General features: G+C 40.0%; 1 protein-coding gene across 8 annotated transcripts in view; it reads right to left on the bottom strand.

Moving 5' to 3' along the window:
- STAU2 (staufen double-stranded RNA binding protein 2) overlaps positions 1-14,890 on the bottom strand; it is a 222,734-nt gene that overhangs the window by 136,072 nt on the left and 71,772 nt on the right. For all 8 annotated transcript variants that reach the window (XR_008443743.1, XM_054017183.1, XM_054017187.1 and 5 more), the window contains 3 exons: positions 14,524-14,736; positions 8,441-8,578; positions 4,649-4,780 (listed from right to left, as the gene is read on the bottom strand). Coding sequence is in view for 7 of the 8 variants with exons in the window: in XM_054017183.1 (XP_053873158.1) it covers positions 4,649-4,780; positions 8,441-8,578; positions 14,524-14,736 (483 nt within the window). In the remaining variant the exon portion in view is untranslated. The remainder of the gene's footprint in view (positions 1-4,648; positions 4,781-8,440; positions 8,579-14,523; positions 14,737-14,890) is intronic.

Genomic DNA, 14,890 nt, shown 5'->3' with positions numbered 1-14,890 from the left:
GCCCTCCATTCCCTTAGCATTGACCTGCTGCTTCCTTTGGGGCACCAGGTGTATGTATGTGTGTGTGTGTATATATATATCATGTAAATTGTCTGGCCTATTTTTGCTCAAATTTTCTCAGAAGAATTCACCATCAGGCAGAGACAAGGCCTGGAATTCAGCCCAAAGGATGATAGTTTTGGAAGGCTTGCAAAAATGAAAAAAAGGTGGTTAGAATGGAAACCATTATGCAATCTTAACTTGGAATGGACACTGCTGCTTTGCTATACTATAATTATTAGCTCTTTGCTTGCAGGTTAATGCATTCTGTTTGAAAAACAGGTTTACTGTGTACTCTGCAGAGGCAGATGTCTTGAGATTAGCAAGAAAAAAAGATAAGAAATACAATATCCTACTATTGTTCTGGACATAATGAGGAAATATGACACTGCATATACAAGCTGAAGATGTAAACCACATTCTTTTTACATCACAGATTTTATAAAATGGGAGTATTTAATATAATAGAACACATTACCTAATGTCCCCACACAGTAAGGGGAAAGAGGGAGAAGAAAATATCTGCTTACGAGAACTAATGAGTACTCTGCACTGCCATGTGGGAGAACTAGATTCACTTCCTAGTTCTTATCTCTCCTTTCCTAGGCAGGTATGTTATTGCGACAGGGGCAGTTTGATCAGCCTGTGGCAGGGTGAAACTGCCTCCCAGCACTCAACCTCCTTTGTAGCTAGTTAAGGAGCAACATTGCTTGCTCTGTCTCACTTCCTCTTTGGCTGGAAGGAAAGTAAAAATATATGTATGGGTTGCAGGGGTGGGGTTCCTCTGGGCTGTGATAGAAAACAGTTACGTTAGGAGAATGTTATGGTTGTGAAATCCTCTCAATTTAATCGTCAGCCTTCCAAGATCTAATTCTAAACAGTGCATAAAAATCCTAATTATATAACTTTATATTGTTTCGTCTTGTGTGCTCACTGTAGTGTGTTTTTCAGATTTAGGTTCAGTGGTAGATTTACAGTCCCTGTGTTCAGGGGAACATGGTTTGCTCCCTCTCTACTCTCTTGAGGGCACCTGTGAGGATTTTTGCTCAACTCACAGTACTAAGCTAAGGAAGGCAGCACTGCACACATATGCATGTCTGGTTTAGCTATGTAGTGAAAAGCGTACTAAAGGGGGAGGGGCACTGAGCCTAGGGCACCTCCTGTGCAAGGGAAAGGAGGAAGGGACAACCAGCCACCAGCAGTCTTTATAGCCTTTTTAGGCCAGGCCTGAATTGCTTTGGAAGGAGAAAGAGAAAGCTGAAGAGAAGAAGACTTAAAAAGAGGAAGTGGAAGAAGGTGAGTCCCAGATGGAGGAACAGAGAATACATGGCTGGAAGTAGAAATAAGAGAGGAGGGGAAGTCCAGGAGCCAGTTAAAGAACCAAAAAAGGAACAGAGCCTATAAGGTGAAATATACACTAAACAAAGAGGGGGGGATTCATGGGAGAAGACTATGGTAAAAAAACAACCAAATTCACGAAAGGAAGGAGGAAGAATGGGAGAAAATCCCATTGTCCCATCTTTTCAACTTTGAAATAAAATTACCTTATTGAAAGGGTCCCTTTAAAAAGTGACTTAGAATCACAGAATATCAGGGTTGGAAGGGACCTCAGGAGGTCATCTAGTCCAACCCCCTGTTCAAAGCAGGGCCAATCCCCAGACAGATTTTTGCCCCAAATCCCTAAATGGCCCCCTCAAGGATTGAACTCACAATCCTGGGTTTAGAAGGCCAATGCTCAAACCACTGAGCTATCCCTCCCCCCTTGTCATACTATATATAATTAAAGGAAGAATATTTGCATTTAAATGATTTTACAAGAGTACTTCTTTCCAGATTTTTACTTCTGAATGAAGTATCAATGGACATGACTCCTTAAAGTAGAAAAAAAAATCTTTATTTGTTGTGGACCTGCACATCTCCAGAGGAAATTCTATTTATAACCATCAAAACCTCCGAATCCATTCTTTTGAGAAAATCAGCTACCTTTTAAAAACGACACTCTTAGTATTAAACATATCCCTCTGAATGAAAGTCACATTCCATATAAAAACATTAAGGATTAAATTCTGAAACACCACCACCTAATTTGCACCTGTGGAAATAGGAAGATGTGTAAACCAGTACCTGAGCATGCAATTACCCAATGCATGTGCACAATTACATGTTTGCAGGTACATTTTTTGAAATTATAGTATAAATTATCGCATCAGAAAATTTGGTCAGATATGAACAGAAAGCATTTTTTAAGGAAAATGAATGAAATACATTGTTTAACAGCAGGGAGCTCTGAACTCAGTTCGTAGCAGATAATAATTTAACCCCAGTAAAACAAATCCTATTCTCCAACTCTTTATGACAACTAAAATCCTGGTCTGGACAAGTGAAACATAATAACTTATTGTTCACTGGGTAGGTTTTCGAACTGCAATTAAAATATCTAGGTGGATTAAATTACTTGGTGGTGCACATAACATGAAGCTGAAAATGAATATTAGTCTCATGCCTCAGTTTACTTACTATAAACACACTGACCAGCAGAAAATATTGATTATTTTTCTGCTCATCCCAAGATTTAGGTAAATTCCTCCTCTAGTTCTGCTCAGGGAGTTGAACACTATATCCTGCACACCAGGAAGAGAGCACAGGTTAATTATGTGTGCACCCAGCTCAAAGTGCTGTGTGGGGCACAACAGCTCTTCCCTGGTCTGTACATTGAGAGTTTGCTTACACTGGGGACTTCTGCACCAGCATAGGTACAGTAATGCAAGTCACAATGATGCAAGCCACTTTTACAATGGTATAACAAGCCTACATTGTGGGTTTGTACTGTTGCAGCTACTTCAGAATAAAATACCTCCAATGTAGACAAGCCATGGCAAGAGGCAGAGTTTTAGAAGCTGGTTTGGGTCACACATGCCTCTGTCAATGAGCCCAGGACTAAATGTAGATCAGAAGAGCTACGTAGCATGTCACTGAGACAGGAACTTACAACATGCATTCAATACAATTTCCTTTTAAGAAATAACCTATAAGAACGTAAGAATGCTTTCCGCAGCTCACATTAGCTGGGAACGGCGAACCGTGGCCACTGGGAGCTGCGAGCAGCCGTACCTGCGAGCAGCCATACCTGCGGACGCTCAGGTAAGCAAAGCGTTTTGCAGCCCACCAGGGGCTTACCCTGAACAAGCCGCAAACCAAGTTTGGGAACCCCTGATCTAGCCCAATATCCTGTCTTCTGACAGTGGTCAATGCCAGGTGCCCCAGAGGAAATGAACAGAGGATGTAATCATCCAATGATCCATCTCGTCGCCCATTCCCAGCTTCTGGCAAACAGAGGCTAGGGACACCATCTCTGCCCATCCTGGCTAATAGCCATTGATGGACCTATCCTCCCTGAACTTATCTAGTTCTTTTTTGAACCCTGTTATAGTCTTGGCCTGCACAACATTCTCTGGCAAGGAGTTCCACAGATTGACTATGTTGTGTGAAAAAATACTTCATTTTGTTTGTTTTAAACATGCTGCCTATTAATTTCATTTGGTGACCCCTAGTTCATGTGTTATGAGTAAATAACACTTCCTTATTTATTTTCTCCACACAGTCCTGATTTTATAGGTCTCTTATCATATTCCCCCTTAGTCATCTCTTTTCCAAGCTGAAAAGTCCCAGTCTTATTAATTGCTCCTCATATGGCAGCCATTCCATACCCCTAATCATTTTTGTTGCCCTTTTCCAATTCCAATATATCTTTTTTGAGATGGGGCAACCACATCTGCAAGCAGTATTCAAGGTGTAGGCATACCATGGATTTATACAGAGGCAATATGATATTTTCTGTCTTATCATCTATCCCTTTCTTAATGATTCCCAACATTGTTTGCTTTTTTGACTGCCGCTGCACAATGAGTGGATGTTTTCAGAGAACTATTCACAACAACTCCAAGATCTCCTTCTTGAGTGGCTCTTTCTGGCTCCAAACAAAATTGACACAACCATATTTTCTTGTCCAACAACTAGGTTGCCCTTGAGAAAAAAAAACCAAAACAAAACCAAAAAAACTAGCATGCTTTTAATTCATGTTGAAATGTAAGTTGGCATAAATAGATACTTGCCTTGAATATATGCTGAGGCAACCACAAGAATGTGACACACCATTATAAGTACAGTATTTGATTCAACATAGCTGCTCACCCTAACTATTAGATGGTTCTGTAATGTAGCTTCTGTTTGGAGTAAATGAGCCAAAAAATCAAAACTATTTCAGATATGAAAGTTAATCATCTATACAAGATTTGGAACCCCAAAGAGGAAGAAATATCCTAACAGGGACACATAAAGGAAGAAAAGGAAAGAGGAGCATTTTGGTAATATGAAATTCATGCACATGTACATATATATTCTGTCCTTAATTATACTTTCAGAGGAAAGGGTTGCAGTTACCATCCAAGGACATTATGTAGCTGCAGCTAAAGGAAGAATATGACCACTGACCAGCAACACAACTCAACTGGCTTTAATGAGGCTGCACCAGGTCCTGGAAAGTGATGAGCTGCAAGAGCTCAGCACCTTATGGAACTGGATATTGAGCCACACAATGATCAATTCTCACCTTTTCTGGCTGATCTTGAAGAGGGGTGGAGGCTTTATAACCAAGCTGTAGCAACATCGCTTCTGCTGCATTTCTTTTAGCTATTTTCTTGTTGGGGCCTGTTCCAGTAGTAACTTCACTGCCTATTTTGACCTTTTAAAATTAAACAAAAATATTGATCACAATTACTGATAAATTTGTGGCAGTCTAGCATCACACTGCAACAACCTTGTTGATCTACAGTCAGTTGCATCAGCCCCTTGGACACAGGTGCAACCAAAAAAAAAAAAAAAAAAGAAAGTTGAGAGGGGGCTATTGGACTAATTTCTTTACCAAAATCTGAGGGGAGAGGACAAACAGCTGGTTCCATAGACGAGCTTGCTTCCATTCCTTCTGAAAGCCTCTCGTCCCAGAAACACCATGCCCATCACTCATACCATAAAAGTGTGAGTGTCTGTACAACTGTGCCTGTGAATGTTATGTGTACTGCACTGTGTGCCCCACCCCCCAGGCTTGTGCCCCTCTGTGTCTTCCCTTGTGCTCTGTGTACCCCTGGCCCTATTCTCTGCATCCCTTGATGTCCCCGGTCCCAGCTCTTGCTCTCTCCTGCCTTCCCCCAAGAGAAGCTTCTGCGTTTCCTCCTCCTCTGCAGCATGTACTGGCTGCAGCAACTCTCCAGAAGCTAATCAGCATCATTAGGAGCCAGAGCAAAGTGGAAACTATGGGTATTGCATAAGAATGGCCTTACTGTGTCAGACCAATGGCCCATCTAGCCCAGTATCCTGTTGTCCAACAGTGGCCAGTGCCAAGTGCTTCAGACGGAATGAACAGAACAGGCAATCATAGAGTGATCCATCCCGTTGTCCACTCCCAGCTTCTGGCAGTCAGAGGCTAGGGACACCCAGAGCATGGGGCTGTATCCCTGACCATCTTGGCTTATAGCCATTAATGGACCTATCCTCCATGAACTTATGTGTAGCGCTTCAGTGTAGACACTACTTATGTTGATGGGAGGGTTCTCCTGTCAGCATAGGTAATTCCCCTCCCACCCCCCGGGAGGCGGTAGCTAGGTCCACAGAAGAACTCATCTGTTGACCTAGCAATGTCTATATCAGTGGTTGGGTTGGCAGAGCGATGTCTCCCCAGGGTGTGGATTTTTCTCACCCCTGAGAGACATCGCTATGCCAGTGTAAGTTCCCAGTGAGAATTAACAGGAAAAGCATTGCATGTTTTGGAGAAAAAGAGGGAGAACGCTTTTCATCTTTATCCTCCCCAGCTATAGGGCAAACAATATTGGAATAGAAATCAGGGGGCGGGGTGGGAGGGGAGATTTGGGTAGGGCACGACCCTCTCCTTCCCCTTCAACAGTTACGCCTGTGCCCTTGGATGATCTTCCATCAACACATTTTCTGAAAAGTTGAGTTCTCATTGGAAGGGTGGTCTGTACAACATAAAGGATTTCCTGCCAACCAAGAAGCCCCACATAGGAAAGGCAGTTAAAACTTCAAATTAAAAATGACATATTATAAACAACAGATGTCCACAAAGAGAACATAACGCTGTAATTTAGTCTTTGGGCTCTGCTGCCATTCATAAACTGTGCAAGCTGCATGCTCTTAGTTTATGACTATCGTCCCTCAAATGTCCTCTATTCACTCTCAGGTCATTCATAATTCTTCAATACCTATATTTTATTTGGTGCATTCAGTCATTTTATATGCCAGATCCTGTTTAAAAAATGGTCTATGGTTGCAAAAGTATATACAACGGTTAGGAAGTAATAATCTATTTCATAGAACAATCCAAACAAAAATTTCACAGGTCAAATGTCTCAAATCTTACTGTTTTTTAAATTATAAAATATCAGCTTTTGAAAAAGAAATAAAAAATCTTGTTCATTAAAATCAACATGTTTTCCGTGTACTCATTTATAAAATAAAACTTTGTTTACGAAAATGTTTAAATTATCCTGTTTTGGTTTTAAATATCTACTGTACATACAGAAACAAGCAAATGCTCTAAATATCCTCTGCAAACTAAAGAAGGTATAATTAAGCAAAAAGGTCCAAAATTATGAAAAACAGAAATCTGGAGCTTGAAGTAACAGTTAACTTTGCAGTCATGATTAGAAAATAACCAAATTGCAATGAGCTCGTATGTAATAGAATTGAAGAACCTTAATGAGGCGAGACAAAATGATAATTTATCACATAGTGCGCAATAAATCAATGTGTTGCTATTTCTCAGACCTGTAAAACCGGTTTGGCTATTATTATAACCTCTATCAAGGATTAAAGGTCTGACTACAAAGAGCGAGCTTTCCTAAATTAACTTTGGGAACAGAACACCAACTAATGTCATCGGAGGTTTTCTTCTGTTTATGTAACGGTCAGAACAAGTAATTGGATCCATTTCATCACATCTAAACTTGCTCTTTGTGTGACAGATAAAAATGAACATATTATCTCTGGATATTTTACTTCCACATTCAATTAAATCAAATGAAAACATTGTTTAAGTAGTTTATACAAAAGACTTTTTACTTAGATAAGTTTTTTGCATGCACTAATGAATCCACTGGGACGTCTGGTGGGAGAAAAAAAGCAATATCGTTTTAGTGTGAAAGCATTATAAAGCAAGGCCAAAAGTCCCTGTTTAGGCTACACTGTTTATGAACACCCATAAAAAGGCAGCTGGGCTACAGAATTACTTTAACTCCCCCTTTCACAAGAGTCTTCTTAGGCAAATGAATCACACAGTCTAGTGTAAAGTTTTTTTCCCCTCCAAATCCAAATATTTCGCTATTAAAGTACTGAGGTTGCCTACAAATCAAATCCAAATTCAAGGTGAAATTGTTCTCAAACACTGATCTGTAGTTCACAGCACCCTTTCTGACTGTGCACAGAACCATCTCAGATTGAGAATGGCCAGGGAAAGATGGCGGTTAGATGGTCTGTTATAGGATCTGCTGGCTTCAAATCCTTACACAATGTGAAAAAAATTAGAAACCACAGTTCTAAGGACATAATGGAAATTCTCAAATAAGAACTGAAGGGAAAAAGTAACATTTTAGTTTAAAGACAGTTCATTATAGTATTGAACACTTTGCAAATAAAGGCCACTAAATTTTGAGGGTAACTTGACGCATTTTGGGGCAGAAGAAGAAAATGGGGCAAGATGGGAAAAACATGAAGGTAAGCTTTTAAGTTCAGTGAAAACATAACAAGTTTAATGGGCTACATCCTCAGTTCCCTCTAAGCTGCGCGGCTGCGCAGCAGGCTATCAAGGGTCACGCAGGTGGGAAAAGGTGCCTCTCTCTGGAGCTGCCCCAGTGGGGAGAGGCACTCTCCCCGGCCCTTGACTGCTGTGGATACTTATTTGTATTACAGTCTCTGATCTTTCTAAATTCATCCATCAGTTATCACAAAGCTTTTGTCAGGATAATGTAGAAAAGGAAAAAACAAAAACAATAAAGTAAATCATGAACAGACAGTAAAGAAGGAAATAAACAAATAGGTGAAATAAGAACAACACTAAAAAAAAAAGCAAAAACACCAGAGGGAAAATATCTATCACTTTAGAAAGGGATTATACATCTAACTGGATTTGTTTCATCTACAGAAAGGAAAAGGTCAAATAGCCTTTTTTTAAAAATGGCTAGCAGCAAATTTTGTACTCCTGCTGCTTAACTGTATGATATGTAAAAATCTAAACAATGTTAGATAGGATCAGCTTTATATTCCACCATTGTTCTTCTTGTGCTTGTTCATAATAGAATAAAGGAATCTTTCCTAATAGAACATCCAACAATACCTGCATAACAAACTCTCGGCGACGAGGCATCCCTCTCTCTGAAAGAAGAATATACTCTGGCTCCTTCTCCTTTTTGGCCTGCTGGATTTGAGCCAAGCGGCTAATGGGGTTCATTCCTTGACCATATTCTGGTCCAGTCTAAAATAAGATTTAAAAAACCCAAGTTATTTCAGCACATGCCAGTACGACAATTACATGTTCATGACAATTACATGTTCTTTTAATAAGATTTTTTTCTATGCTGTTCTCTCAGGGTGATATACTAGACAAGAGAGCATGCGCAAATGAACAAACTGCATTGTCACTTGATCATGGGACTAAAGACCCGAATCATTAGGCTGAAACTGTAGCAAGTAGCTTGTGTCTGCTGGCTGTCCACAACTGTAGAAAATGGGTTTGTCTAGGAGCTATAGGCTACCAATCCCCACATCTGCTTTTATAGCTCAGAGGATCTGCAAGATAGACTCACTGACCATGCTCCAGGCCCCTGCTTCCATGTCTTCTCTCCCCTCTCACACAGCATACCACTATGAAGCTTTGCTCATGGTGCACTGGAGGCTGCAGAGTGCCCCTGAACAGCTCATTTGCATTCCTCACTCAGGAAATACTACAGGTTAGCAGCAGTATAAGCCTCCCACATCTCCTAGGATTTCACCCTAACAATATTTTTATTTAGTGATGCTAAAAATGACAAAAGAAAGGAAGCGTTGAAGGTTAAAACAATGCTTTGCTTTTAGAGCAATCCATCTAATGACATTAATCCTCACAAGAGCCTATGTTAAGTGTTATTGTTGGTATTAACGTACTCTTCATTCAGTGGGGTAAATGACGAGACAGAGAGATGGACTTGTCCAAGGTTGCATAATGAGCTGAGATTGAAACACTGGAGCCTGAATGCTTTATTCTAGCCTCTGAATCCACTTACTAAGTAATTACCAATAACAAAAATGCTTATTTAAAGCAGACAGCTATCAAAAACAACTGTGTAACTGTGTGTGTGTGTGTGTGTGCGCGCGCACCTGCGTGTGAGCACATGCATTGGCATGATGTGCAGGGCAAATATTAAGATACAAAAAAGTTTATCTAATGCCATGTGTAGTTGGTGCATGTGCCAGAACAGAGAAGAAGAATTTATAACTGGATTATACATATACACACTATCATGCTACCATCTGAACTTCTCAAGTAAGAATAAACAAATGGTAAAGCACATAAAAGGAAAGCCAGCAACTAGAAAGGAACAGAGAGAGAACGAGTGCGAGCGTATCAGGAGAGCTGTGCAGTGAATCTTCCATGGTATAGCTAGAGTTGCTTGGGAATCTGTAGGTGGAAGAATTAGGGCAATGTCATGCACAAGGGCAGTTTCCATGACAGCTGTGTGGGCAGTGAGCCAGGCAGAGGCAAAATGGAGAGTGTGTTAAATAAAGCACAAGTGCAATTGTAAAAAATAGATTCCCAATATTGGTGCTAAAATTGGGAATCAGCTTGTCAAATATCAAGAGGGCAAGAATGTGATTTCGATACATTTCTTGCCTACACATATTCAAATAAAAGAAACAGGTAAATTAAATGTAGTCGTTAAGTGTAGGCTGGTACCCCTCGTCACCAGCTGGGGATAGACAGACAGCAACACCCAGATTAGGTTTCTGTTCCTTTCTTCAGGGCTCTGTTTATTGTCTTCACAAACAAAGCAAGACAAAGACAAAAAAAGGAACACTAACAACAGTCTAGTTACAGATTTAGACTGGGGGCCTCTGGTATCTACCAGGTAGGGCCCTTTCCAGTGCTGCTGAGGGAGAGTGCTCTGCTTGCCACCTCCTGTTCTGTTTGTCAGAGAGTATCCTCTCTCCTGCCTTTCCCCCACCCACCCTCATGGCTGAGCTCTCCTTTATATTTCAGCTGACAGTGTGGGCCAATCACAAGATACTGATCAGCTGTGTCAACTGATCCCAGCACCTGTCTGCTGGGCTTCTCTCTGGGGTGGGATCAGCTGCTCACTGTCCCACCCGCCCTCAGGCTATTAAAGAGGCAGATTGCCCTATTACAGTAAGGGTGTACGTTCAGGTACTCAAAAATCAGGAAATTCTTAATGTTAAAGTTGGTTTGACCACACTGCAAATCCTGTTAATGTCTACATCTACACTGCCTAGCATCAGGCTCATAATTTACCAGCACTTTCATTAATTAGCTCCATCAGGGATAGCATCGGTGGAAGCAAAAGCAAAGAAGAGGCTTATACATTTTTATAATCATGTCCTCTAACCCTATTCAGAGTATAGCTGGGCAGTACCTGTCAAAACGGGAGCGCTAGTGCCAGAGCCACCTTAATTCTTTGAATTTCCTGGCTTTTAGAAGCTTGACCTTGCAGCACTAATGTTGCATAAATGCTAGGTTTTTGCATTTAATATTTTTAGGCAATGATTTTCCAAGGACCCTAAAGGAATTAGGCTCCTAGCTCCCACTGAATTTCAACAGGAATTGGGTGTCTGAGTATGTCTACATTATGGAAACTACGTCGGCATTGCTATGCTGGTCTAACCCTGCAGCGTAAATACAGAAAAAGCTTTTCTGTCAGTGACACCACCGTCCCGAACACCGTTAGCTATGTTGATGAAACACTCTTCCACTGAGTTAGCTGTTTCTACACTGGGGGTCATGTCGGCATAACTACATCGATCAGAGGTGTGTTTTTTTCCCCCACACACCTGACTGACTCAGTTATGTCAGTATAACTTTCTAGTGTAGACCAAGCCTAACTAACTTAGGCATTGTCTACGCTTAAAACACTAGAGCAGCACTGGTGCTGTAGTGCTTCACCGTAGACACTACCTATGCCAACGGGAAGGATTCCTCTCATCAGCATAGGTAATCCACCTCCCTGAGAGGCTACAGCTAGGTTGGTAGAAGAATTCTTCCGTCAACCTAGCGCTGTCTACATGGGGACTTATGTCAGCCTACCTATACCACCCAGGGATGTAGATTTTTCACACCCCTGACTGATATGGTTAAACTGACCAAATTTTCTAGTGTAGACTAGGCCTTAGACTCCTTTGAAAATCCCAGCTTTCAATTTTAAGAAAAATGAAAAGAGGAAAAAAATTTAAAAGCAGTTGTAAGAAGTGGCTTGCACAGCTCCCAAGTTCAGCTGCTCTCTCTAAAGTTATTTGCTTATTCAGCTTGCATACCTTACAAAGCTCTGGTAAGGTGGCTGTTCCTGTAGTATTAGGCTTGTGGGAATTTTTACTTGTTATGTCCAAACCAGAATTCAAATTTCAGACATTTTTGCTGTAGCGCTATCTAAATCATGGACAGAATTCTTTAAAATAGGAAAAGTGCATTTTTTCCACCCTCACTAAACTCAAATATTAGCTGAAGAGATTTTTTTTTTTAAAGTTATCCCAAAAGCATGGATCATTTAATCCCAAAAAACAATATTCTGAAAAGAAATTATTTGTATGTAATAGTTCTCTGAAGACAGCACTTATGATGCTGTATCTCTTCAATCTTCAGGGCTTGTTTCCACATGTAATAGCAGGGAAGTACTCTAGACATAAAGGGTTTGATTCTCCATTGCCCTGCACCCATGGTAGTCATTTTTACAGTACAAAATGGATATGAAAGGCTACAAATCAGAATATCATTTTGCACTCACTTTACACTGGTGTAAATGATTACTCAATGGAGAATCAGGTTTAACTACTTCACCACACAATGGTATCCTAAAAAATAAAATGCATTTAGGCCACTGACAAAGTCTCTTTCTGGACTGAAGTGCTGATAGGCTAAGCTGAGTATTTGTATGCTGCTAAGGCTAATCAGTAATGTTTCATAAATGTATGTAGAGAACATCACGTGACAGCCTTTGTTAGATCAGATGCGAAGCTGATCACTCTAGCTGGCCCCATGTTCAGAAGGAATTTAGGATGTGCGCACAAAACAGGACCAGTCACTGCGGACTGAAGCTCATGAATCCTAGAAGCAGCAATAAATCTACAGCCACCAGGAATAAACACTCCATTTAGGAAACTTGAGCTCACAAGAATCTACAGGCTCTAAAAGAAGCTTAATCAGTGTAGTAAGAAGCCTATTAATATCCTATGACACAGGGAAGATTGTAATGGAGGGATAGTTCAAATTCAACAAGCCCTTCGTGGGTTTGACCACTAAAGGTTGAGAAGGAATTGGTCTATCTTTTATGGGATTTTGAGACCTGAAGTGTGTTATCAAATCACTTCTAACCTAGATGTAGACACATGCAGTAAGTAATTAAATTGTTTTTCTGCAGACCGTGTAAAGAGATCCACTTGATGGTGATGTGAACAGAGCTTTGGACTCTTTCCAAGGTGCTATCTTTGATTAACCAATCAAATAAATTGAAGCTGTACCCAGGGAATAGTGACTGAGTCTCCTTCAAGCTGAGAGCATTGACAACAGATTCTATCTTCCAAGGGCACGAAGTAAATATTTGATCTTATAGTAGTTTTAAGAGATTTTCAAGATAGCAAGTTAGATGAATGTATAGAATATTCTTAGGCTGCTAAAATCAACTGGAACCAAGCTTCTTAGTCATTGACAAACTGCTGCACTATCTTAGGACCAGTGCTGTGGTCGAAGACTACATGGCTTTCCCTCACACCCAAATGGGGTTACTCATGTTTGTTTGTAAACATTATGAATGCATTAAGAGCTAAGCTTGAATCAGCTGGACTGCTTTGTCTCAGCACTTCACACCTTAATAAAAAAATCTTAAAAATAAAACCATATGGGCAAAAATAAGACAAAATAATGACGAATGAAACAGAGGACACCTAAGTAGGAACAATAATTGATTAAAAGACTTGCTGAGAGAACTGCTGTCCTATTACAAAAACCATTTGGCTGCATGTGTTCTCTTGGATATTAGTGGTAACTGGGACAGTGGAAGGAATCCACACTCCAAGGAATCCACACTTTGCTTACTGGAGTTATGGCACTATATTATTTGCTCAGAGAAACCTATATTAATATACCATATGATACAGACAGGAAGACATACCTGTATCAGTGCTAGATAAAATCTATTCCTAACCTGAAACTTGAATTAAAATGGGTAGGTGAGATAGCTAAAATGTGAACAAACGTCTTGCATCTAACTTAAAAAGAGAAAAGCATTCCAAGAGCTGCAACTTGTTCTTTCTGTACACAGGAGACTACAATATTACTATGACAATGTCTGGGTTCCTAGTGCACAATTATTTGGGTACTGCAATATTTTGACAAAGATATCAACTGTTAGGGAATAAAGACACTTCGGATCAACAGCTATCACTTTGAATCACGCTGTGCCATCAACCATTGAGCAAATGACCACATGGATTATCTACAAAATACTGTAACGCCCTATACTGAATATTTACATAAAGCTTTAAAAATAAACATGAAAAAATAAGAAACATCTCTTTTTTTTTTATAACATAAAAATATTTTGAACAGGTGACTAGAAAGGCTATTTTTCTTAATAAGAACCAGTCCTTGCAATACTGTCTTATTATAGAGAACTTTTTACCACCACATGGGGGCTTTACTGTGAGATCTGAGAGTGAAGTAGATAATTGTTTTTCTGCCTATTGTTAGGAGATACTCCTCAATACACAGCAACATGGGTTCTGAGAGAGGGAGATCTATTCTATACAGGAAGTCAGACTCAATGATCACAATGTTCCCTTCTGGCCTTTGAATTTATGAATCATGCCCCACTGACATCAATGGAAGAACGCCCATTGACTATAGTGGTATATCTTCAGACTGTAAGCGGACAACATCTTTTGGGCAAATACATTTGATACATTTATGGAAAAGCTTTCTTTCTTGTCACAAATGAAATATGACAAATGACAATTAGAGCCATGACTGTTGGGATTTAGAAAATCCGAACATACCTGGGCAATTTAAAATTCAAGTTATACAAATAACTATGTAATGACATGAACAAGGAAGTGGCAGCAGAATGGACTATTTGACCTCATAGGTCTTTTCTATCTTTAATATTAATAAGCCTATTACTTCCTAAAAGATTGCTTATTGTGACATATACAAACACTTACCTTTAATATTGTTTTTGGGCGTTTTTTAAAGTAAAGTTTTGGCTTTTCAATCACAGGAAGAGGTGGAAGTTTTTTCAGTTCTTGTAAGACAGCCATTGCAGCGCGTTTCTTTGAAAGTTTCTTACTGTTTCCTTCTCCTTCTGCAGAGAACTCTCCTACTGAAACTCGAGTAACAAAGCTCTTCATGTGTGGAGGGCCACTTTCCTTAATCACCTATTGAACAGAAAATTATTTCAAGTCAAATCATTTTACAAGAACACATACCTCATCTTTAACCTTGTAAATGCATCAACACAATGTAAAGACATGACCATGAGGTGCTTATCACAAGTACAGCTTTTTTTTCATGCAAACTGGTTTCATGAAG

The sequence above is a fragment of the Malaclemys terrapin genome, chromosome 2, assembly GCF_027887155.1.
Source record: "Malaclemys terrapin pileata isolate rMalTer1 chromosome 2, rMalTer1.hap1, whole genome shotgun sequence".
Lineage (NCBI taxonomy): Eukaryota > Metazoa > Chordata > Testudines > Emydidae > Malaclemys > Malaclemys terrapin.
Note: the sequence above shows the minus strand (reverse complement) of the source record. Positions and strands in the feature narration are given on the sequence as shown.